This window comes from Hyperolius riggenbachi, chromosome 7 (genome assembly GCF_040937935.1).
Source record: "Hyperolius riggenbachi isolate aHypRig1 chromosome 7, aHypRig1.pri, whole genome shotgun sequence".
Classification (NCBI taxonomy): Eukaryota; Metazoa; Chordata; class Amphibia; order Anura; family Hyperoliidae; genus Hyperolius; species Hyperolius riggenbachi.
Genome location: NC_090652.1, coordinates 2,488,621 through 2,515,022, shown reverse-complemented (window position 1 = coordinate 2,515,022; position 26,402 = coordinate 2,488,621). Strand labels below are relative to the sequence as shown.

Sequence of the window (26,402 nt, the reverse complement as noted above, 5' to 3'; positions counted from 1 at the left end):
CAGATGGAGCAGGGCTGGGGGATTGTGGGTATAGATGGAGCAGGGCTGGGGGATTGTGGGTATAGATGGAGCAGGGCTGGGGGATTGTGGGTACAGATGGAGCAGGGCTGGGGGATTGTGGGTACAGATGGAGCAGGGGCTGGGGGATTGTGGGTACAGATGGAGCATGGCTGGGGGATGTTGGGTACAGATGGAGCATGGCTGGGGGATTGTGGGTACAGATGGAGCAGGGCTGGGGGATTGTGGGTACAGATGGAGCAGGGCTGGGGGTGTAGTTGAGGGCGGAGTCATCTTTGTTCAGCCATTGGGGGACAGAGCGCACACCAGAAAGCCACAGCATTCCAAGTACCCAACAATAAATATACCCTAGAATGTTTTGAATTGAAATGTTCCCTACACTGTCGGCCCTCTTTTAAGGCAGAATGTAAAGAAAAATAAAACACATTTTGTAAAATAATTTCTTTCTGCAGAGTACACTGAAGGAGATGTGATGTAATGGGCCAGTGGGTTGGGCAGCACATGGTGTGAAATGTGGGCGTGTCCTTGACTGATGTAGCGGGGCAGTGAGAGGGGCTGGAATGGCACAGTGTGAAAGATGGGCGTGTCCCTGACTGATGTGCTGAGGCAGTGGGAGGGGCAGCACTATATGGGAGTGTCCCAGACCTCAGTCCCTGGCTATGGAGACAGTATAGTAGAGAGTGGTCACAGCATTCTGAAAGAAACAAAAGCTATACAGAATGTGTAGTGTATGGGATAGTGTGGAGCTCGGTGCTACGCCCCGCCACCATCTGCTGCTCGGGAATAGTGTGATACAGAAAACGTGGTCCATTGCAAAGCTATATAAAGTGCAGCACAGGACACTTCCCTCCCTTACACCCCCTCCACATCAGCATCCCCCAAACCCACCCACCCCCCCAGCATCACCATGATGGTGTGGGAACTTCACCAGCACAGGTAAATTATTAGTTTCAGTTGATCCTCTGGCCCCAGAATAAAAGAAACAGGTGTGACTAGACTCTCATGGAAGCAGCCTCTGACTCGTATGCATCATGCTAGTTCCGGGGCAGCACAGTGGAGCTAGGGTCTCTGCCCGGGAACTAGCATGTGACACTGAGTACTGCAGGAAGCCGCTTCTATGACGGCCTCATCACACAGGCGGTTTGAAGTCCCTTTTAGTGAAAACCCGCGGAGGGATCAGGAACAAACGTACATAACATATAAACACTAATGGGCTGGATTTACTGGACGTTCTGCAGCGCTGGGGTCTCATGTGAGCATGAAGTGGTCATAAACCCCAGCGTGCATTTAATAAACATTGTCTGCTATTAGACGGTAAGAGTGTCCCCTGCACCTGGGTCATATCAGGGCATAGTGAAGAGGAGCGGATTAATGTTTATGTGACAGCAGTCATGGATGCGGACACATTCAGTGATAACTCTCTCCCCTGAGATTACCGCTGTCCTCCCGCTTCAGGGAGAATGACAAACGGGGAAACTACACAACTGGCCTCTAAAGGTGGCCACACACACCATACAATTTTTTAAAATATCTTTTCAATTCAAGAATTGCAATCAAATTTTTCTGATTGTAAGATTTCAAAAATCTAACCAATGTACCACACACTTATGTTCAAAACCTCCCCCCCCCCCCCCCCCAATTATGAATAAAATAATTGAAAAACTCAAAAAATTTGCTTGAGAACACCGGATCTTCTATCAAATAATTACGGGAAATTCGATCAAATTTCTCAAACAAATGGAAAAAAAAGCATTCGCTTTTTCGGGACAACTGATCGTAGTTATCGGATAAGTGTTAAATTGGATCTTTTAATTGTATGGTGTGTGGCCACCTTAAGGCCTTGTTCACATAAATCGCCAGCGATATCGCAAGCACTGAGCGATTTATACAGCATTTTTCCCTGCGCTTTGAAGAGCACTTTTCTAAGCGCTTTTGCTCAGTGAATAATTTAGACACTGCCTGACGCAAGTCAGGAAATGAACTCTTTCACCCGGAAATGGATACAATGTATTTATCCATAAAAGCGCTGGGCAAATCGCTATAACTTTTTCAAGCGCTGTGCGATTTCCCTCTACCTTCCATTGAGCCAAAGCGCTCAGAAACGGTACACGCAGCATGTTTGCCATTTTATAAAAAATTGAAACACTCAAATGTGAACACTGTCATAGGAAAACATTGCGCAATCGCTTTTAGAGCCATTTCTAAAATCGCTGATGCTTATAAAAAATAAAAAATCTAAACTGCTCATAGTGCGAACGAGTCCTTATTATAAATCCCGTGTACCGAAACACTGGCGAGGAGGTGAGGAAGCGAGAAGTGTTGTTATGTGTCATTCATGGCGACTGACCGAGGCGAGCGATCATTCCATCCATCCGAATTTCAGAACGATTGGTTTAGTCATTTTCTCCTGTTGGTGGGACTGAATGATCATTTCCAATGGTTGATCGTTTGGGAAATTGGAATGTTAATGGGCACCTATGGGAGGAGGACTCCTGCAGCTCTCACCTCCCTCTATTCCTGGGCTGACAAGGACATTTGAAATATACATTTCATGATTGGAGCAATCAGATTGGTGTGAGTCTTGGTGGAGTATCGGTAGGTCCAGCGCACACACACCCACCTCGCTGGTAGACATATCTGCCGATCAATCAGAAGACTATCAGCCGAAGCAATCACCATCACTGCAGGGGAAGTCATTGAGCATGTGTTTAGTGTTCTTTTTAATATATGTCCCAATATGTCCCAATATGACCCAGACAGCGGCTAGACGTTTCTGGCACCTAACAGCAGACAATGCGTAATAACACGACATTTCCTGATCACGTCGGGTATTCTCCAGAATGTCAGTAACTTCAGCCCGATCCCTTCTTAAACATCATGAAATGTGCAGAATAATAAATAACATATATACACAGACAGGCGTGTGAATCCAGTGGTCATACAGGAAGTCCTGGAGGCGGTCCTTCCTCTCCAGAATGTGGGGTATACAGTCTCCAGGGGGAGGGGCAGACATCAGCGAATGGGAGAACCTGTTGGAGGTATAGACAGAGCAACATCCGGGAGACCCCCACAGCCCCCTGCAGACTCAGCCACGCTGCTCATCCAGTCTCCCCAGGAGGATTAGGAGGGACGGAAGTTCCAATAACTGGAGAATATGGAGACCTGGAGGCACAGAGAGGAGACAAAACGTGAGAGAGGCGGAGCTACAGACGGCACAGTAATCATTACACTTCTATCTGTAGAAGCCACTGGAGGCTGTAACCTCCATATTAGGGTCTCTTCAGCAAGTTTCTCTAAAATCAGGGGAAAAAAATCATGCTGCCAGAATGCCTGCAGCCCTAGCATGCACTCACCTGCAATTCTCCCTCTGTCCTCCAGGTGGCGCTGTAACCCTATAAGAGGGGTGCATATTATATCGGTGCGGGGAGAGCTGAATGACTGCTCTCCCCGCCGCCACTAAACTCCGAGGCGGCGTTAAATACTATCCCCCTCTGAGTTGTCGCAACTCAGGGGGGGAGATGTAATTCAGGGTCTGGCGGGGGGCCCATCATAGCATTGCTGCTATGATGGCACCCAGTTTCAGTGCTCGGCTCTCAGAGCCGCGCGTCGAAATGAACTGATCCGCTATAAGAGTGATTCAGAGCCTCAGAGGACAGGAAGGAGAATGGCTACCAGGATCTGGACCCCCCGGGAGGTGAATGAAGCCTGCTACGTGCTATACTCTGCAATGAGCACCCACTGGCTAGCCTGAGTTAAAGCCCACTTAAGGTGAGATGGATATGGAGGCTGCCATATTTATTTCCTGTTAAAGAGGACCTGTCAGCCATACTATCTCAGGAAAAAAAAACAAATATGTAAGTAGAGCAAGTATTTATCTACTTACATAACAGATGTATTGTGCTATCCACGTAATGATTCCTGTGAATCTTATAAAGGAAGAGTAGAGAATCCTATTCTAGACAGTTTCCATATTTACTGTGGCTATTTTAACCTCCTTGCCGGTTATCCCAAACTCAGTTTCGGGGTAACCTGCGCAGGAGGATTTCTCAGGTCCCGCTGGGCCGATTTGCATAATTTTTTTTTGTTACAAGCAGCTAGCACTTTGCTAGCTGCTTATAACTTCCGATCGCCACCGCTCGCCGCCGATCCGCCTCCAGACCCCTTGCGCAGCCTGGCCAATCAGGGCCAGGCAGCGCTGAGGGGTGGCCCGGGATTCCCTATGACGTCCCGAAGTCAATGACGTCGGTGACGTCATCCCGCCCCGTCGCCATGGCGACCTAGGAACCCCAGCAGGAAATCCCGTTCTGAACGGGATTTCCTGTTTACTACGATCGCCGGAAGCAATCGGAGTGGCTGAAGAGCTGCCGCTGCTCAGCGGCTATCATGTAGCGAGCCCTCGGCTTGCTACAGGATTTAAAAAAAAAAAAAAAAGTGCTGCGCTGCCTCCTTGCCGGGGGAATTAGACCGGCAGGGAGGTTAAAGCCAGTCGTGATGTAATATCTGCCCTAAGTCTCCTCTGCCTGATTGTGTATGCATTGCCCGCCCTCCACTATAGAAAGTGCATTGTCTCGGCATGAGAAGTATTGGCCAATCAGAGAGGAACAGAGGTGTGGGAGGGGAAAACAGGAGGGAAAGAGGCTTCAGCCAATCAGGCTGCATTAGTTACATCTGAGGGGAAGTAGAGAAGCAAAAAAGGACAACCCAGCATGCCCTGCAACTTCCCCTTTGTGGCAATGTACCACATAAGAGTCATGTAAACTGGGTAATGATTATTCATCAGCAAGAAAAGTAATAGTGATGTGTAACTTTTGGATTGCCTGGTTAGCATCCTTATTACTAGTTTACCAGATAAAAATAAAGAAGTGATTTTTGATTTTATGCCCAACAGTTACACTTTAAACAATACCAGTTGCCTGGCAGCCCTGCTGGTCTCTCTGGCTGCAGTAGTGTCTGAATCACATCCCAGAGACAAGCATGCAGCTAATCCAGTCAGACTTCAGTCACCTGATCTGCTGCATGCTTGTTCAGGGGCTATGGCTAAATGTATTGGAGGCAGAGGATCAGTAGGACAGCCATGCAATCTGCATGGTTTAATAATATGGCAGCTTTCATATCCCTCATTTCAGTACAATATTTTCCTCAGATGTGATCATGCCATCAGATCTGTGGGATTGGAAGTCATCGGCATGTAGTTATCGATTGTTCCCATAAATGTGCAGATTAGGACACTTCAGATACGATCGTAAAACCCAACACGTCAATCAACAAAATTCTGTGTTCCGACCGACCATAGAATAGCTTCCTGTAGGTTTCATCCATGTACTGTGTAGTTTTCTGAACAATTGGATTGTAAAAATCTGATGGAATGATTGCATCTGAGGAAAATATTGGTGCGGTAATGGACACCTGTTAGTGGAATTGCAGACAGAGAGCTAAATACACAATTATAATATATGTGATATGGAAGATCCACTCCCCCCGCCCCCCTTCACTGTGGGGGAGTGGCCAGTCACGTAACATGTATGTAACATAACAGCGGGAGTGACCCCGCCTACAGAATGGCTGATCTAGCCGAACGTCTCGAGGCTCAAAACTAGTGACCGTTCAGGACATCCGAGGTGAAAATAAACTGATGAGAAAAACAATTGTATCTATCCTCCTTCTCCTAAAATGACTTTAGATATCCCACAGATTTAAATCTAGTTTTTGAGTTTTTACTGTTGCATTGGCCTCAATTCACTAAGATTACGCTGGAGATAATAAGGCGAGAGAAAACTTACCTCCACACAGTGAGAGAGTTATCTTATCTCTCCATTCCTTACGTTACCTCTCCTGTAGTTATTTTCACACGCAGTTAATTAACAGCCTGTCTAACTTTAGAATTCTGGAGTTATTTTAAGGATTGAAATGTTACCTTTACAGATTGTCAATTGCCCGCCCAAAAATGGGCGTTACTGCTTTTCTTAAAGTGACAGTACAAAACACATTTAAAATGGCTATGCCAAGTGTACAAAATAGGTTTTAAAAAGTCTTCTAGTGACAAGATCAAAAACATCAAGTATCTAATTACAGAAGATCAAAAAGCATCCTGTGCAAATACAGAATGCGGACATCATTATGTATGAAGTAGACTGCATCTGAAAATGTATATTTAGATAGATAGATAGGATAGATATATTACGCAGAGTAAGAGACACAGACAAGGAAGAAAATGAGGGAGGGGGAGGGGGCATGATAGGAAAGGGAGGAGGTGGAACAACAGGAATTTGGGGGTGAAGTCCTAGCATCATAAGTTAATCTGATATCTAGTCTTGAGTTTAAACCCGCCGTGTGCCCAGCTTCCATATCCAGGATCCCTCTCGTTTCAGCAAGAGCCTATGTATGTCGCCCCCTCTAGGTGAACAAATTATCCTCTCAATCTAATCAGCAGCACTGAAAAGGCCTGGCGTTTCTTTAACAGTTTCACAGCATCAGAACTTTGTTTTTCTTACCAAAGCCTCATTTCTGGCTTCACATAAGCTAACCTCCGCCCCATCAAAGATAACTGCCCGGGCATTTTTCCCCTGATACTGTGCAAAGCATGATGGGATTCCTGATGATGATGTTCTCGTTGCCTAGCATTCACAGCTGGGATGGGTGATCAGCACACAGGACAGTTGGAACTGTGTCTCATGCTCCCTGTCACCTCCTTTCAACCAAAAAGATGGCAGCCCCCATGAAATCACAAACATGTGTCTATTTTTTTAAAACAGGGTGAATAAGAGATTATATTATCTTTCTACAGTAAATGTAGGATTATTCAGCCCATAATATTGCACCTTGGATTGCGATAGGCACCCCGTGTATTCAGATAGGGTATAAATGACATATCCATAGCGGATTATTTATATTTCCCTAATTCATACAAGTTTTCAGCGTTGATCGTATAAAGCGGAGCAGCGGTGGATAGAATGGGCGGTGTGCAGCGGCGGATAGAATTGGCGGTGCGCAGCGGCCGGTAGAATGGGCGGTGTGCAGCGGCGGATAGAATGGGCGGTGTACGGCGGAGGGTTACCTTGTCCTTCAGCTGCTGGCAGAGTTGCAGGGAGACGGTGAAGAAGACCAGAGCGTCATTGAGCCACGGGACCACGCATTCCACCTTATGTACATGGCTGACTTCAAACCGCTGATTACTCAGCTCGCTGCGGAATACAAAGACAACAGCCGTATCAGACCCAGCCATATACATACAATCATTACCCGTCTAATCACAAGAGGCTATTACAGGAGAGCCTGTGGCTTCCTCCAGCCTCATCGGTCCCTCACTGTCCTCCGCTGCCTGGATCCTCCGTTAGATGCCCCATAACTCCACAAATTGGGGCGTACCCCCATTGCCAGGAGCAGGATAGGGGGGGGGGGGTGCGGCACGTGGCAAGACTGCGCTGACTGGTGGAATTACCAGGTCGCCTAGCGGAGGATCCAGGGGGTGGAGGAGGACGGCAAAGGTCCAATCACCCTGAAGGGGGCTGGAGGAAGCCCCAGGTATGTATACATTTTTTAATTATTCAAAGTCTCACACTTTAACAATGCCAGTTCCCTGGCTGTCATGTGAATTTGGCAGCAGGGAGAGCAGCAGGTGATTCGTACACTTACTGTATGATTAGAGGTACAGGATAAACATAACAGCCAGGGAATCAGCCAGTACGCCTTCCATGTTATCCCTTTCATTCAGGCTTCCTTAGGCCTCTTTTCCACGGACAGTTGAGCTGTGTCCTCAGCGAGCCGTTACCAGGCAGCAGCGAGCAGGTGAGAGGCATTTCACTGCCTATCAACTGTCCGTGGAAAAGAGGCCATGAGAGGGGTGCGGAGACTGCCATGTTTATTTCCTGTAACGCAATACCAGTTGCCTGGCAGTCCTGCTAATCTCTTTGGCTGCAGTAGTGTCTGAATCACACACCTGAAACCAGCATGCAGCTAAACCAGTCACACTTCAGTCACCTGATCTGCTGCATGCTTGTTCAGGGGCTATGGCTAAACGTATTAGAGAGACAGGATCAGCAGGACAGCCAGGGAATCTGCATGGTTTAAAAGGAAATAAATATGGCAGGCTCCATATTCAGCTCACTTCAGGTGTGCTTTGTCTACAATCTCAGACATGATTTTGTATTATTATTATTATTATTATTATTTAGTATTTATATAGCGCCGACATACTCATATAGCCCCTCCCCCCATACACTTCTGTAGTACAGGCACATGTCGCTTCACAGGGCCCCTCCCTCAGGAAATGCCCCTCCCCTATATTCTTCTGGCGTACAACTACACGTCATCTCACAGGGCCCCTCCCCTGTAGTCTTCTGTAGTACAGGCACATGTCATCTCACAGGGCCCCTCCCCCATACACTTCCATAGTACTGGTACAGGTCGTCTCACATGGCCCCTCCCCCTTCTGCAGTACAAGTACACCCCTCCTCCCTCCTGCTGTTGTGCAGGTGTGGACAGAGTCTTCCCTCCACCAGCCAGTATACATCATATCTATCCTCCCCATCACAGGAGATTACTTACAACATGGCGCCAGGATTGTGCAGGACGGAGCTGCCTGCTGGACGGAAGTTCTAGAGGAAAACAAAGAGCGATTATTTGACATGATAACACTGAACATTGGGAGAGGGGGGGGGAGGATTAGGGGTTAGGAATTGGCAGGGGGTTGGACATCGGTGGTGGGGGTCATTAGGGTTGGGCATTGGCAGGAAAGGCGTGGGGGTAGTGGGTGCATTAGGGGTTGGGCATTGCCAGAAAGGAGGTGGTGGTGGAGGAAGGGGGTTGATTAGGGGCAGGTATCGGCAGGGGAGCTGGGTAGTGGGTGTGTGTGGTTGGAGGTCGTTAGGGTTGGAGATTGGCAGGAAAGGTGCGGGGGGTCCATAAGGGGTTAGTTATTGGCAGGGAGGCCGGGTGGCTATTTTACATATATGTGATGGAAGCTGCAGGAAGTGGTAAGAACTGCCTATTACATTCAAGGAAAGGGCAGATTATAAAAAAAAAAACAAAAAAAACACTATACTGATCAGATAACAACACTGCAGCTTAGGAGGTTGGGTACTTGTGTATTATGCTGTCCAGGAAGTTGTACATTTCATTCCCTTCAGCAGCAGCAAGTGTATACAATGTTTCAATTCCTTCAGCATCTCAGATAAGTGATGAAACGATGTATACATTGAAGGGATGGAAACATTGTATCTTTTCCTGAGTGTGTAGCTGCCTGGAAGGATGTTTATATGGAGCTCCACTCAGTCAGTCAATGTTTTCTATATCTGAGGTTCCTTGGACAGATACCGAACGATACGATAAGGCCCTGTACACACTGCTGCGCTTGCATTGTTTTAATTATCAAGGCCTTTTGAAAATCACAAAAATTGTGAGGACCTGTACACAGTGCTGCAATGCGTTTTTCTGTTTTTATAAAGGCTTTGAGATAAAAAAAAAAAAAAAACATACAATTTTAAAAACGCAGCGCAAGCCCAGCAGTGTGTACAGGCCCGAGAGCTTCACTGCTCAAACCACACACAACCATTCCACAAACCAGGGAGTCACCAAGCAGCACTAGGAACACCAAAAGGGCGCTGTTCTGTGGCTATGACACCATGCAATACATTAAGCTAAAATCGCAAATCCAGGTGGATCTCCAGCTACCTTTATTCTCTGCAGATATGGTAAAGGCGCCCATACACTGGCAGATCGTCATCCTACAGAGGTCTCTCTGACTGAATCTGATCAGATTATCTACTACCTGCCCACACACTGCACAGATTTCAATTACATTTCAGCATTCCACATTATCACTGTGCACAGAGGAAGGTATTCCGGGGCCTCCCAGTGGCCGGAGCTGGAATTACAGCTGCACCCAAAGGGAACAGGATTAGAGAGATGGTGTCACAGCAACTTATACAGCCGGGAATAGAACCAAATGGCTGATGGTTTTGAATTTGCATGAAATAAATTACTATCTCACTAACCAGCTCCATTACTTTCTCTGCCAATAGGCGGCATCATCACTACAGCTAGCAATACACCAGCAGGTACAGCTAGCAGTGCTCACCTTGGTAGAGTTTGGTTGCAGGGGGTGGAGCTGGTACACCAGCAGGCACAGCTAGCAGTGCTCACCTTGGTAGAGTTTGGTTGCAGGGGGTGGAGCTGGTAGACCAGCAGGCACAGCTAGCAGTGCTCACCTTGGTAGAGTTTGGTTGCAGGGGGTGGAGCTGGTACACCAGCAGGCACAGCTAGCAGTGCTCACCTTGGTAGAGTTTGGTTGCAGGGGGTGGAGCTGGTAGACCAGCAGGCACAGCTAGCAGTGCTCACCTTGGTAGAGTTTGGTTGCAGGGGGTGGAGCTGATACACCAGCAGGTACAGCTAGCAGTGCTCACCTTGGTAGAGTTTGGTAGCAGGTGGTGGAGCTGATACACCAGCAGGCACAGCTAGCAGTGCTCACCTTGGTAGAGTTTGGTTGCAGGGGGTGGAGCCGATACACCAGCAGGCACAGCTAGCAATGCTCACCTTAGTAGAGTTTGGTTGCAGGGGGTGGAGCTGATACACCAGCAGGCACAGCTAGCAGTGCTCACCTTGGTAGAGTTTGGTTGCAGGGGTGGAGCTGATACACCAGTAGACACAGCTAGCAGTGCTCACCTTGGTAGAGTTTGGTTGCAGGGGTGGAGCTGATACACCAGTAGACACAGCTAGCAGTGCTCACCTTGGTAGAGTTTGGTTGCAGGGTGTGGAGCTGATACACCAGCAGGTACAGCTAGCAGTGCTCACCTTGGTAGAGTTTGGTTGCAGGGGGTGGAGCTGATACACCAGCAGGTACAGCTAGCAGTGCTCACCTTGGTAGAGTTTGGTTGCGGGGGGTGGAGCTGGTAGACCAGCAGGCACAGCTAGCAGTGCTCACCTTGGTAGAGTTTGGTTGCAGGGTGTGGAGCTGGTAGACCAGCAGGCACAGCTAGCAGTGCTCACCTTGGTAGAGTTTGGTTGCAGGGGGTGGAGCTGATAGACCAGCAGACACAGCTAGCAGTGCTCACCTTGGTAGAGTTTGGTTGCAGGGTGTGGAGCTGATACACCAGCAGACACAGCTAGCAGTGCTCACCTTGGTAGAGTTTCGTTGCAGGGGGTGGAGCTGGTAGACCAGCAGGTACAGCTAGCAGTGCTCACCTCGGTAGAGTTTGGTTGCAGGGGGTGGAGCTGGTAGACCAGCAGGCACAGCTAGCAGTGCTCACCTTGGTAGAGTTTGGTTTCAGGGGGTGGAGCTGATACACCAGCAGGTACAGCTAGCAGTGCTCACCTTGGTAGAGTTTGGTTGCAGGGTGTGGAGCTGATACACCAGTAGACACAGCTAGCAGTGCTCACCTTGGTAGAGTTTGGTTGCAGGGTGTGGAGCTGATACACCAGTAGACACAGCTAGCAGTCCTCACCTTGGTAGAGTTTGGTTGCAGGGTGTGGAGCTGATTCACCAGCAGGCACAGCTAGCAGTGCTCACCTTGGTAGAGTTTGGTTGCAGGGGGTGGAGCTGGTAGACCAGCAGGCACAGCTAGCAGTGCTCACCTTGGTAGAGTTTGGTTGCAGGGGGTGGAGCTGATACACCAGTAGACACAGCTAGCAGTGCTCACCTTGGTAGAGTTTGGTTGCAGGGTGTGGAGCTGATACACCAGTAGACACAGCTAGCAGTGCTCACCTTGGTAGAGTTTGGTTGCAGGGGGTGGAGCCGATACACCAGCAGGCACAGCTAGCAGTGCTCACCTTGGTAGAGTTTGGTTGCAGGGGGTGGAGCCGATACACCAGCAGGCACAGCTAGCAGTGCTCACCTTGGTAGAGTTTGGTTGCAGGGTATGGAGCTGATAGACCAGCAGGCACAGCTAGCAGTGCTCACCTTGGTAGAGTTTGGTTGCAGGGGGTGGAGCGGATAGACCAGCAGGCACAGCTAGCAGTGCTCACCTTGGTAGAGTTTGGTTGCAGGGGGTGGAGCTGGTACACCAGCAGGCACAGCTAGCAGTGCTCCCCTTGGTAGAGTTTGGTTGCAGGGGGTGGAGCTGATACACCAGCAGACACAGCTAGCAGTGCTCACCTTGGTAGAGTTTGGTTGCAGGGGGTGGAGCCGATACACCAGCAGGCACAGCTAGCAGTCCTCACCTTGGTAGAGTTTGGTTGCAGGGGGTGGAGCTGATACACCAGTAGACACAGCTAGCAGTCCTCACCTTGGTAGAGTTTGGTTGCAGGGTGTGGAGCTGATACACCAGCAGGCACAGCTAGCAGTGCTCACCTTGGTAGAGTTTGGTTGCAGGGGGTGGAGCCGATACACCAGCAGGCACAACTAGCAGGGCTCACCTTGGTAGAGTTTGGTAGCAGGGTGTGGAGCTGATACACCAGTAGACACAGCTAGCAGTGCTCACCTTGGTAGAGTTTGGTTGCAGGGGGTGGAGCTGGTAGACCAGCAGGCACAGCTAGCAGTGCTCACCTTGGTAGAGTTTGGTTGCAGGGGGTGGAGCTGATAGACCAGCAGACACAGCTAGCAGTGCTCACCTTGGTAGAGTTTGGTTGCAGGGTGTGGAGCTGATACACCAGTAGACACAGCTAGCAGTGCTCACCTTGGTAGAGTTTGGTTGCAGGGGGTGGAGCTGGTAGACCAGCAGGCACAGCTAGCAGTGCTCACCTTGGTAGAGTTTGGTTGCAGGGGGTGGAGCTGATAGACCAGCAGACACAGCTAGCAGTGCTCACCTTGGTAGAGTTTGGTTGCAGGGTGTGGAGCTGATACACCAGTAGACACAGCTAGCAGTGCTCACCTTGGTAGAGTTTGGTTGCAGGGGGTGGAGCTGATACACCAGTAGACACAGCTAGCAGTGCTCACCTTGGTAGAGTTTGGTTGCAGGGGGTGGAGCTGATACACCAGCAGGCACAGCTAGCAGTCCTCACCTTGGTAGAGTTTGGTTGCAGGGGGTGGAGCTGATACACCAGTAGACACAGCTAGCAGTGCTCACCTTGGTAGAGTTTGGTTGCAGGGTGTGGAGCTGATACACCAGCAGGCACAGCTAGCAGTGCTCACCTTGGTAGAGTTTGGTTGCAGGGGGTGGAGCCGATACACCAGCAGGTACAGCTAGCAGTGCTCACCTTGGTAGAGTTTAGTTGCAGGGGGTGGAGCTGATACACCAGCAGGCACAGCTAGCAGTGCTCACCTTGGTAGAGTTTGGTTGCAGGGTGTGGAGCTGATACACCAGCAGGCACAGCTAGCAGTGCTCACCTTGGTAGAGTTTGGTTGCAGGGGGTGGAGCTGATACACCAGTAGACACAGCTAGCAGTGCTCACCTTGGTAGAGTTTGGTTGCAGGGGGTGGAGCTGATACACCAGCAGACACAGCTAGCAGTGCTCACCTTGGTAGAGTTTGGTTGCAGGGGGTGGAGCCGATACACCAGCAGGCACAGCTAGCAGTCCTCACCTTGGTAGAGTTTGGTTGCAGGGGGTGGAGCTGATACACCAGTAGACACAGCTAGCAGTGCTCACCTTGGTAGAGTTTGGTTGCAGGGGGTGGAGCTGATACACCAGCAGACACAGCTAGCAGTGCTCACCTTGGTAGAGTTTGGTTGCAGGGGGTGGAGCTGATACACCAGCAGGCACAGCTAGCAGTGCTCACCTTGGTAGAGTTTGGTTGCAGGGTGTGGAGCCGATACACCAGCAGGCACAGCTAGCAGTCCTCACCTTGGTAGAGTTTGGTTGCAGGGGGTGGAGCTGATACACCAGTAGACACAGCTAGCAGTGCTCACCTTGGTAGAGTTTGGTTGCAGGGGGTGGAGCTGATACACCAGCAGACACAGCTAGCAGTGCTCACCTTGGTAGAGTTTGGTTGCAGGGGGTGGAGCTGATACACCAGCAGGCACAGCTAGCAGTCCTCACCTTGGTAGAGTTTGGTTGCAGGGGGTGGAGCTGATACACCAGCAGACACAGCTAGCAGTGCTCACCTTGGTAGAGTTTGGTTGCAGGGGGTGGAGCTGGTAGACCAGCAGGCACAGCTAGCAGTGCTCACCTTGGTAGAGTTTGGTTGCAGGGGGTGGAGCTGATACACCAGTAGACACAGCTAGCAGTGCTCACCTTGGTAGAGTTTGGTTGCAGGGGGTGGAGCTGATACACCAGCAGACACAGCTAGCAGTGCTCACCTTGGTAGAGTTTGGTTGCAGGGGGTGGAGCTGATACACCAGCAGGCACAGCTAGCAGTCCTCACCTTGGTAGAGTTTGGTTGCAGGGGGTGGAGCTGATACACCAGCAGACACAGCTAGCAGTGCTCACCTTGGTAGAGTTTGGTTGCAGGGGGTGGAGCTGGTAGACCAGTAGACACAGCTTGTTGACGTTCACATAGAAATTCAGGAGGATGTCAGGCGGGAGGGCCGGAGTAAACATTTTCTGAGGAAAAGAGAAAAAAATTAAGAAAAAAAAAAGTCATTTTATTGGCCAGCATGAAGTGCTACAGTTGTGATCCTCAGACAGTGTTGGTATGATAGCACCTGACCAACCCTAGGAGGACTGATTCTTAAAAGGAGCACCTAAGCTAAAACTAACAGAGCCCGTCATGACAGACTGTCCTAATGATGGAGGGTGAGATTAAAAGGACTACCGTAGGGGGGGGGGGGGAAGAAAGAAAAAAAAAAAAAAAAAAAAAAGGGAGTTGAACTTGCCCGGGGCTTCTAATGGTCCCCCGCAGATGCCTGTGCCATCCGGTTCACTTCTGGAATTTCCGACTATAAAGTCTGAAAGCCAGTGTGCCTGCGCCCTCGCTTCCACTGACGTCACCAGGAGTGTATTGCGCAGGCCCAGTACGGTCTGTGCCTGCACAGTACACTCCTGGTGATGTTAGCAAGAGCGCGGCCGCGCAGGCGCAGTGGGTTTGCGACTGAAAGTCTTAAATTCCAGAAGTGAACCGGAGGCGGGGCCGGAGCATCAGTGAGTGGCTGCGCGGGCACAGGATATCTGCTGGGGACCATTACAACCGGAGGCGTGAGCATCAGTGAGTGGCTGCGCGGGCACAGGATGTCTGAGGGGGAACATTAGAAGCCCTGGGTAAGTTCAAACCCCCCAGCACCCCGACTCCCCCTACAGTAGTGTTTTAATACTTCCTCTGTTTCGGCGCCCTTACTACATTGTGGCCCCTGGGATAGAGTCCCTACCTCAGCCGGCCAACGCCCCCTACAGGTGTACAAGGCTTTACTCTTCAGCTGTCTCCAGCGCTCCTGCTCCCATTGGCCATCATTATTCCGCACGGCTATGTAGTGCACCTGCAGCCTGAGGCCACAGAAAGGGATGCAGGATGCTGGGGGCGTGGCTTGTTCTGAGCTCCACAGGAAGGGGTGCAGGATGCTGGGGGCGTAGCTTGTTCTGAGCTCCACAGGACGGGATGCAGGACGCTGGGGGCGTGGCTTGTTCTGAGCTCCACAGAAAGGGATGCAGGACGCTGGGGGCGTGGCTTGTTCTGAGCTCCACAGAAAGGGATGCAGGACGCTGGGGGCGTGGCTTGTTCTGAGCTCCACAGAAAGGGATGCAGGACGCTGGGGGCGTGGCTTGTTCTGAGCTCCACAGGAAGGGGTGCAGGATGCTGGGGGCGTAGCTTGTTCTGAGCTCCACAGGACGGGATGCAGGACGCTGGGGGCGTGGTTTGTTCTGAGCTCCACAGAAAGGGATGCAGGACGCTGGGGGCGTGGCTTGTTCTGAGCTCCACAGGACGGGATGCAGGACGCTGGGGGCGTGGCTTGTTCTGGGCTCCACAGAAAGGGATGCAGGACGCTGGGGGCGTGGCTTGTTCTGAGCTCCACAGGAAGGGATGCAGGACGCTGGGGGCGTGGCTTGTTCTGAGCTCCACAGAAAGGGGTGCAGGATGCTGGGGGGCGTGGCTTGTTCTGAGCTCCACAGGACGGGATGCAGGACGCTGGGGGCGTGGCTTGTTCTGAGCTCCACTGAAAGGTACGCAGGACGCTGGGGGCGTGGCTTGTTCTGAGCTCCACAGAAAGGGATGCAGGACGCTGGGGGCGTGGCTTGTTCTGTGCTCCACTGAAAGGTACGCAGGACACTGGGGGCGTGGCTTATTCTGAGCTCCACAGAAAGGGATGCAGGACGCTGGGGGCGTGGCTTGTTCTGAGCTCCACAGGACGGGATGCAGGATGCTGGGGGCGTGGCTTGTTCTGAGCTCCACAGAAATGTATGCAGGACGCTGGGGGCGTGGCTTGTTCTGAGCTCCACTGAAAGGTATGCAGGGCGCTGGGGGCGTGGCTTGTTCTGAGCTCCACAAAAATGTATGCAGGACGCTGGGGGCGTGGCTTGTTCTGAGCTCCACTGAAAGGTACGCAGGACGCTGGGGGCGTGGCTTGTTCTGAGCTCCACAGAAAGGGATGCAGGACGCTGGGGGCGTGGCTTGTTCTGAGCTCCACAGAAAGGGATGCAGGACGCTGGGGGCGTGGCTTGTTCTGAGCTCCACAGAAAGGGATGCAGGACGCTGGGGGCGTGGCTGGTTCTGAGCTCCACTGAAAGGTACGCAGGATGCTGGGGGCGTGGCTTGTTCTGAGCTCCACAGAAAGGGATGCAGGATGCTGGGGGCGTGGCTTATTCTGAGCTCCCCAGAAAGGGATGCAGGACGCTGGGGGCGTGGTTTGTTCTGAGCTCCACAGGACGGGATGCAGGACGCTGGGGGCGTGGCTGGTTCTGAGCTCCACAGAAAGGGGTGCAAAATGCTGGGGGCGTGGCTTGTTCTGAGCTCCACAGAAAGGGATGTAGGACGCTGGAGGTGTGGTTTGTTCTGAGCTCCACAGGACGGGATGCAGGATGCTGGGGGCGTGGCTTGTTCTGAGCTCCACAGAAAGGGATGTAGGACGCTGGGGGCGTGGCTTGTTCTGAGCTCCACAGGACAGGATGCAGGATGCTGGAGGCGTGGCTTATTCTGAGCTGCAGCAGGAAGGGATGCAGGATGCTGGGGGCGTGGCTTGTTCTGAGCTCCACAGGACGGGATGCAGGATGCTGGGGGCGTGGCTTGTTCTGAGCTCCACAGGACGGGATGCAGGATGCTGGGGGCGTAGCTTGTTCTGAGCTCCACAGAAGGGGATGCAGGACACTGGGGGCGTGGCTTGTTCTGAGCTGCAGCAGGACAGGCAGTGCATCCGCCTACAGGATTCATCAGTGTAAATCACTACAGCCAGAAGCCCCTGCCCTAGCCACTACAATATCTGTATCCATTTCCACATCGGGGATCTCTTGGATCTGCTGGAAGATCTGTGACACCAAATTCATTATTTGATACATCACTTTTTAGAGCCTAAATAACTAAAATAATTGCGGAAGGGTAGGGCAATATCTATTGATTATAAAAGAAAAACTCTTCCCAAATAGAAGCAAGCAATTGACTTACAAAATATAAACATTTTATTTGAAGGACATACCCAAAATGACCATTTTTTTTGCCATACAATTGGCTCCATACTTTAACCACTTGAGGACCTCCCCCCCCCCCCCCCCCCCCCGGTGACCAGGCTACTTTTTACGATCAAGGCCGCTGCAGCGCCGTACGACTCAGCATACAAGCGATTCTTCCCCCCCCCCCTCTTTCTGCCCACCAACAGAACTCTCTGTTGGTGGGCTATGATCACTCCCAGGATTTTTTTTCCTTTTTATTATAATAAAATTTCCCTATTTTTTTTTTTTTATCCCTTCCTTCCCTCACCAGCCAATCAGCACGATCAGCTGTCATAGGCTTCAGCCTATGACAGTGGATCGTTTTCCTGCCGCCCAGGTGGACAGCTGTGTCACATGGCTGTCCCCAGTACAGCCCTGCCTTAGATCGCAGTGCTGTATGGAGTAAATATGGTGTTTAACAGTCTTAGCGGTGATCGCCGCTGGGAGACCGATGACGGAGCAGAGCTCCTTCATTCCAGCGGGGATGCGTGCGCATCGGCACGCTATCGCCTGTAAAACCCCGCCTCAGGACTTCATGCCAGTTGGTGTGGAGTGGACCTGGGGCTGCCGCCGCGTTCACGCCAATCAGTGTGGAGCGAGTGGCAACAGGTTAAGACATACCAAGGTTTAGAGGGAAAAGAATGTATAAACTAAACCTGGAGCATCCATGTTACAGGAGCATAGATGTTATCCCCCAATTATTACATCCTCCTTGTACCTCATTTGTCCCAGTGGTCTCCTCCGCTTCCCCATGTATAATTATAAGCAGCGGCAGCAAGGCTCACCTCATCCACCAGCTCCAGCGGTGATCACAGACCTCTCCTCTCCCTCACTGTTCCCCTAGCGCATAGGGCTTTTGGTGATGACACGATCAGTAGAAGCCGGCACTAGGGGAGCAGTGAGGGAGAGGAGAGGTCTGTGATCACCACTGGAGCTGAGGGATGAGGTGAGCAGTGCAGCCACTGCTTATAATTATACATGGGGGAGCGGAGGAGACCACAGGGGACACATGGGGGACAATACAGGGAGTCTCAGACATCGCGGGGGGGGGGGGTCGTATCGGCAAACATTTTTAAGTCGGGCAACTCCCTGGATTTGGCATATAAGACGCAGTGACTTTTCTCCACATTTTTTGGGAGAGAGAAAATGCGTCTTATACGCCGAGAAATATGGTGATAAAAATAAAACCGAACAGCAGAGGAGACCAAGCTCAGGACAAGTGTACTAAGACTATCCGCCCCGCTTATCCCCACCTGCAGGGAGAAAGGCCAGCCACTTACCGTCAGCCCGCTGGTGGCCACCTCCGGCAGCGTCATGGTAGCCGGGGTGGTGAGGCGGTTTCTGGCTCTGGTGAGTTGTAGCATCACCGCGTCCATCAGCTGCAAGAGAGACAAATCCCTGAGGTTATCTGCAGCCCCGGGGAACACAAGCCTTCCAAATACAGTATGCCTCTCTGGCCTGGGTCAGATCACACCACAGCAAGGGCAGCTGAAAGATCAATCAGTGGATGCACTACTGCAGGGGTGCCCATTGAGTAGATCGCGATCTACTGGTAGATCACAAAGGACTTCATGGTAGATCCCAACCGCACTACATTTTCCATAAAATTGTACATTGGTAGATCATTTGGACTTGCTAATTTTTAAAGTACCTCACAAGCCGAAAAAGTGTGGGCACCCCTGCACTACTGCAATCACATGTGCAATGTCATTTCACTGACAAGCTGTTATCCAGAAGACTGGAAATGTATAAAAATAAAAGCTCAGAACACCACAATAGAGAGAAAACTTTGGACTGAAGAGAGAGCGGTCATTATAGATCCAGGACAGAAGCCCCACTGAGTACTGGGGGTATTAAGGAGTTAGGCTAAGGGGGGGGGGGGGTTGTACTGATGTAAATCCCAGACTTTCTCCTGAAAGCACCATTTGGGGAAAGAAAAGGGGGAAAAAAAAAAAAAAAAGTTAAAAAAGGGATCCTGAGAATGGGAAAGAGAGAAAATGATACCTATCTGGGGCAACCCCCTCCAGGCTGATCTGGAATTCGCCCCCGAAAGTCCTCTACACATGGGTGGGTCGGCCGTGCTTTTCCCTGGCGCCGGGAGCATTTTGCACGGCCGGCCTACGCATGTGCAGAAGCCCCTGACCGGAAGACATTCGGGGCTGAATTCCAGAAGATCTAGATGACTGAGGAAGACCTTCCCATTCTCAGGATCCCGTTGCTAGAAATGTACATTTTGTATGTATTTCAGAGTAAAATGCACTATGAGGCCTTCTTCACATCTAAAATTGAAATTGCAGACGGCAGCGATTTTCAATTTTTTTGAGCGTTTGACAGTTGGACAAAGCAACTGCCTTTCAGTAAGCGCTTTTGTAAATAAATACCTGAGAATCCCCCATGAGGAGATGGACTAGTCCAAAACCAGGTGTGTCAGATTTTCTCTTACTGTGACAGCAACACAAGAAATAAGCAATGTACAGGACAAACATTTACATGTAGGTATTTTACATTTCCCTGATATTGGTTCTTGAGCGGATGCTGTGAAATGATTATTACAGGCCGCCCCGCGGGGTCCGACGCCTGGGAAACAACCCCCCCAGCCTCACCTTCAGCACCTCGGCCCCGGTCTGGAAGGTGTAGTTCTCCCCCCGGTTGGTCAGCAGATAGATTGCTTGGTTCACGTGATTCCTGGCGTCCTGGATCTGTGGACAGAAGAGGAGGGGGTACTGTTACCATGGCGAAGGAGGTGGAGCCAAATTCATCAACAGACAAGACAACCAATCAGGGCTGAGCTGTGAAGCTTGCACTCTAGATATTATCACTCAGGGCAACTGCTGCAGATTTCCCCCATTTCTTCTATATTTCCCCCAGTGCAGATTAAAGTGGATCTGAACTGAACTCAGAATTTCCTGTTTGCGCTAAAAGATAAACAGCATAATAACCTTTACAGAAAAAACATTTCCTTGTTACAGCTGATATAAATCCTGCAATAACTCTGCAGTGTGTCTACTTCCTGCTTTCATGGAAGCAGACATAGGGTTTACATCCTGTGTTTACTAATTAGCTGATCTGCCGAGGCAGCCAGCTGACACAAGCTGAGAGATCTGGACTGAATGTCGATCACATTGTACATGTCACCCTTGTTTTATTGCTAATGACTGATATATATACATATATATCTATATCTAACTATCTATATCTATATCTAACTATCTAACTATCTATATCTATATCTAACTATCTATATCTATATCTAACTATCTATATCTATATCTATATCTAACTATCTAAATCTATATCTATATCTATATCTAACTATCTAACTATCTATATCTATATCTATAACTATCTAACTATCTATATCTATATCTAACTATCTATATCTATATCTATATCTAACTATCTATATCTATATCTAACTATCTATATCTATATCTAACTATCTATATCTATATCTAACTATCTAACTATCTATATCTATATCTAACTATCTAACTATCTATATCTATATCTAAATCTATATCTATATCTAACTATCTATATCTATATCTAACTATCTATATCTATATCTAACTATCTATATCTATATCTAACTATCTAACTATCTATATCTATATCTAACTATCTAACTATCTATATCTATATCTAAATCTATATCTATATCTATCTAACTATCTATATCTAACTATCTATATCTATATCTAACTATCTAACTATCTATATCTATATCTAACTATCTAACTATCTATATCTAACTATCTAACTATCTAAATCTATATCTATATCTATCTAACTATCTATATCTAACTATCTATATCTATATCTAACTATCTAACTATCTATATCTATATCTAACTATCTATATCTAACTATCTAACTATCTATATCTATATCTAACTATCTAACTATCTATATCTATCTAACTATCTATATCTATATCTATCTATCTAACTATCTCTATCTCTATATATATATATATCTCTCTCTCTCTCTCTCTCTCTCTATGTCTATATATCTATCTCTCTCTATATCTATCTATCTCTCTCTCTCTATCTCTCTCTCTCTCTCTATATATATATATATATATATATATCTCTATCTCTCTCTCTCTCTATATATATATATATATCTCTATCTCTCTCTCTCTCTCTCTATATCTATCTCTATATATATCTCTATCTCTATCTCTATATATCTCTATCTATATCTCTATATATATATCTCTATCTCTATCTCTATATATCTCTATCTATATCTCTATATATCTCTATCTCTATCTCTATCTATATACACACACACATATATACACACATATATACATACATATACACATATATATATACACATACATACATATACACATACATACATATACACATACATATACACATACATACATACACACACACGACTGAAATGTAGAATTCTAATGACCATGTAATGTTATGGTCCCTGTATTTTTGCAGTCTACCCACTAGAGGGCAGCATTGCATTATTATTATTATTAATAATCTATCGCTATTTCGTTATATTACTCATTTTTGTAATGCAGAGGCCAGTTTTATCCACATACATGTAAAACTTACAGATGTTCTGCTATCGTGCATATCTCACGCCCACTGTAACATGCGCAGTTTATAAATGAACGCGTGTTAGCAAGGTCCCTTTTAAATAAGTTGTGATTAAGAAATTTAGAATTTGTATGCATTCTTTTCTAGGCTTGAACATGCTGTCCAGAGGGATACATTAATTTGCACAGGTACAACTTCCAGCAAAGTGGTATTGCTAATCACAAAAATTGGTTCGCACGACAGCCGGGGGCCCCAGTCTCCCAAACCACCATGTGATACTCAGAGGGAAGTGCAGGTTGGCCCTGGACCTCTCGCTCCCAGGGAATTCACCCCCCACTGCCTCTAAACTGAATGCTAACTGCAACACACAAAATTGATCACTAAAAAAGGTAGCAAAAGGTAGCTGGAAGTGAGCAATTTTGTGTGTTTTAAAGTGGTATTGCTGCAAGATGAAGCCAGCACCAGAAGGCTGTCATGGGAAAACCATTTACTGTGGTAAGTTAGTGCTGCTGGTAAAGATAATTTAACCACAACAGTCGGGAGGTGGAATTTAGCGAAACCAGTCGGGAGGTGGAATTTAGCGAAACCAGTCGGGAGGGTGGACACTGGCAATTGCAGCAGCGGGATTTCATCAGACTTTGCTTTGGACCCAATGAGAGTCTCCCCATTTTTTTGTGTAGTGTTATTGGGTCTCAATAAAAAGGTTCATAGTCTGCACTTACAGGTCTTTATATATTTTACACAATCTTACCCCTTGACTGGGAAGTGTCTGGGATCGGGATAGGAGAGAATGCCTATAAGTATGTATATGTATAGATGCCTATAAGGCCTATGGCGTATCTGGTAAGCCCGTCACTTCTCTGGCGATTTTGATGATAACACTATAAGAAGCCATGCAGGGGTTTTTTTTTGGTTTTATACAAGTAGTTTTTTCAGAACTTTACTTCTGCAACAGCTACTTTACAAAAAGAGTAGATTGCAACATGGTTTATGGTAGGATTAGAGTGTGAGCTCCTCTGAGGACAGTCAGTGACATGACTATGTACTCTATACAGTGCTGCAGAAGATGTCAGTGCTATATAAATACATAATAATAATATGGTAGGACATTAGACTATGACTATGGTAGGATTAGATTGTGAGCTCCTCTGAGGACAGTCAGTGACATGACTATGTACTCTGTAATGTGCTGCAGAAGATGCCAGTGCTCTATAAATACATAATAATAATATGGTAGGACATTAGACTATGACTATGGTAGGATTAGAGTGTGAGCTCCTCTGAGGACAGTCAGTGACATGACTATGTACTCTGTAATGTGCTGCAGGAGATGTCAGTGCTATGTAAATACATAATAATAATATGGGAGGACATTAGACTATGACTATGGTAGGATTAGAGTGTGAGCTCCTCTGAGGACAGTCAGTGACATGACTATGTACTCTGTAATGTGCTGCAGAAGATGCCAGTGCTCTATAAATACATAATAATGATATGGTAGGACATTAGACTATGACTATGGTAGGATTAGAGTGTGAGTTCCTCTGAGGACAGTCAGTGACATCACTATGTACTCTGTAATGTGCTGCAGAAGATGTCAGTGCTATATAAATGCATAACAACAGGGATGGGCTCAAATTTAAATTCCGGTGAATCCGGATAGTTGCTAGCCAGATGTCACCCAGTTACACTGACCGGACACAATGCCCGTGTCGCACCTCCAGACAATGGGTCACATGCAGCCCACGCGAGGTCAGTTAGTGCCCGTTTGCACCGGCCTCTCTGCTGTGTAGAAGGTGTAGATGCATATTTAGCTCTGCAAGGTTTTCTGCTGAAGTTGCGTTTGAGGAGTTCACTGATAAAGCTACAAGATCAGCGTGACGTCAGCCAATCAGGTCTCATTAATAATAATAATAAATGACCTGCTGCATCTTCCATTGCTTGTCTTCCCGGAACGCGAAGTGCAGCAGCTGATTCGCCCGCAAGACTTTTATATTCACTTCCTGCAAAACAGAAAAAAAAAAATCCTACATTAAAGATCTAACAATGTCTGCAGATAAATTGCACTTGCCTGTTCGTAAAAAAAAAACAAGCTGCAAACTACACGTCAGATGTGGATTGGTGTCATCGGCCCACAGAAAACCGTTCCAGGCCTCATCCAATCCGATTCCAATGTGAACATAAATCTAGCTGGAATCACAGCGCTAACAGCTGAAACCACTCAGTCCATGAAGTAAGCTTAATGCTTTCTCCAGTGAACCGCACAGCGGTATTGCCCGAACTCTCCTACCATTCTGCTTCATGGTTATGGTCACTCAGTAGCGACAACCTTTATTGCTGATCAAAATGAAGATAAAATGGCTGAAATCAGTGACTTGTGCATCTACAATCATTAATAGAACCTTGTAATAAAAGGTACTTGATCATACTTGGCAAAAGCACCCCTGCAGTGAGAGTGATATGGAGGCTGCTATATGTACAGGATCTTCTCAAAAAATTAGCATATTGTGATAAAGTTCATTATTTTCTGTAATGTACTGATAAACATTAGACTTTCATATATTTTAGATTCAAATACACACAACTGAAGTAGTTCAAGCCTTTTATTGTTTTAATATTGATGATTTTGGCATACAGCTCATGAAAAGCCAAAATTCCTATTTCAAAAAATTAGCATATTTCATCCGACCAATTAAAGAAAAGTGTTTTTAAAAAGAAAAAAGTCAACCTTCAAATAATTATGTTCAGTTATGTACTCAATACTTGGTCGGGAATCGTTTTGCAGAAATGACTGCTACAATGCGGCGTGGCATGGAGGCAATCAGCCTGCGGCACTGCTCAGGTGTTATGGAGGCCCAGGATGCTTCAATGCGGCGTGGCATGGAGGCAATCAGCCTGTGGCACTGCTCAGGTGTTATGGAGGCCCAGGATGCTTCGATAGCGGCCTTAAGCTCGTCCAGAGTGTTGGGTCTTGTGTCTCTCAACTTTCTCTTCACAATATCCCACAGATTCTCTATGGGGTTCAGGTCAGGAGCGTTAACAGGCCAATTGAGCAGAGTAATACCATGGTCAGTAAACCATTTACCAGTGGTTTTGGCACTGTGAGCAGTTGCCAGGTCGTGCTGAAAAATGAAATCTTCATCTCCATAAAGCTTTTCAGCAGATGGAAGCATGAACCCACTTTTGAACCAGAAACAGCGGCAGAAGTGCCTGACCTGGGCTACAGAGAAGCAGCACTGGACTGTTGCTCAGTGGTCCAAAGTACTTTTTTCGAATGAAAGCAACTTTTACATGTCATTCGGAAATCAAGGTGCCAGAGTCTGGAGGAAGACTGGGGAGAGGGAAATGCCAAAAGGCCTGAATTCCAGTGTCAAGTACCCACAGTCAGTGATGGTCTGGGGTGCCATGTCAGCTGCTGGTGTTGGTCCACTGTGTTCTGTCAAGGGCAGGGTCAATGCAGCTAGCTATCAGGAGATTCTGGAGCGCTTCATGCTTCCATCTGCTGAAAAGCTTTATGGAGATGAAGATTTCATTTTTCAGCACGACCTGGCACCTGCTCACAGTGCCAAAACCACTGGTAAATGGTTTACTGACCATGGTATTACTGTGCTCAATTGGCCTGCAAACTCTCCTGACCTGAACCCCATAGAGAATCTGTGGGATATTGTGAAGAGAAAGTTGAGAGACGCAAGACCCAACACTCTGGATGAGCTTAAAGAGAACCCGAGGTGTGTTTAAAGAATGTTATCTGCATACAGAGGCTGGATCTGCCTATACAGCCCAGCCTCTGTTGCTATCCCAAACCCCACTAATGTCCCCCTGCACTCTGCAATCCCTCATAAATCACAGCTGTGCTGTGAGGCTCTGTTTACATCTGTAGTGTCAGTCTCAGCTGCTCCCCCGCCTCCTGCATAGCTCCGGTCCCTGCCCCCGTCCCCTCCCTCCAATCAGCAGGGAGGGAAGGGATGCAGGCGGGGACTGGAGTTCTGCAGGAGGCGGGGAGAGAGCAGCAGACTGACACTATAGAGATAAACACAGCCAGCTCTGACAAGCTGTTTGTCAGCAGCGTGGCTGTGATTTATGAGGGATTGCAGAGTGCAGGGGGACCTTAGAGGGGTTTGGGATAGCAACAGAGGCTGGGCTGTATAGGCAGATCCAACCTCTGTATGCAGATAATATTCTTCAAACCCACCTCGGGTTCTCTTTAAGGCCGCTATCGAAGCATCCTGGGCCTCCATAACACCTGAGCAGTGCCACAGGCTGATTGCCTCCATGCCACGCCGCATTGAAGCATCCTGGGCCTCCATAACACCTGAGCAGTGCCACAGGCTGATTGCCTCCATGCCACGCCGCATTGAAGCATCCTGGGCCTCC

The 26,402-nt window shown here is 48.3% G+C and overlaps 1 protein-coding gene across 3 annotated transcripts in view; it reads right to left on the bottom strand.

The window, feature by feature from the left end:
- Positions 1-2,723: 2,723 nt before the first annotated feature.
- Positions 2,724-26,402, bottom strand: part of ROGDI (rogdi atypical leucine zipper) — a 60,978-nt gene continuing 37,299 nt past the window's right edge. Inside the window, exons 5-12 of one of the 3 annotated variants that reach the window (XM_068246411.1) lie at positions 23,951-24,031; positions 20,064-20,159; positions 18,741-18,839; positions 14,370-14,430; positions 11,067-11,119; positions 8,563-8,612; positions 7,073-7,199; positions 2,724-3,180 (exon numbers count right to left, since the gene is read on the bottom strand). In XM_068246411.1, the coding sequence (XP_068102512.1) occupies positions 3,139-3,180; positions 7,073-7,199; positions 8,563-8,612; positions 11,067-11,119; positions 14,370-14,430; positions 18,741-18,839; positions 20,064-20,159; positions 23,951-24,031 (609 nt within the window). In that variant the 3' untranslated portion in view covers positions 2,724-3,138. Of the gene's footprint in view, positions 3,181-7,072; positions 7,200-8,562; positions 8,613-11,066; positions 11,120-14,316; positions 14,431-18,740; positions 18,840-20,063; positions 20,160-23,950; positions 24,032-26,402 lie in introns of all 3 variants that reach the window. The other 2 variants (XM_068246410.1, XM_068246412.1) reach the window with 2 other exon arrangements.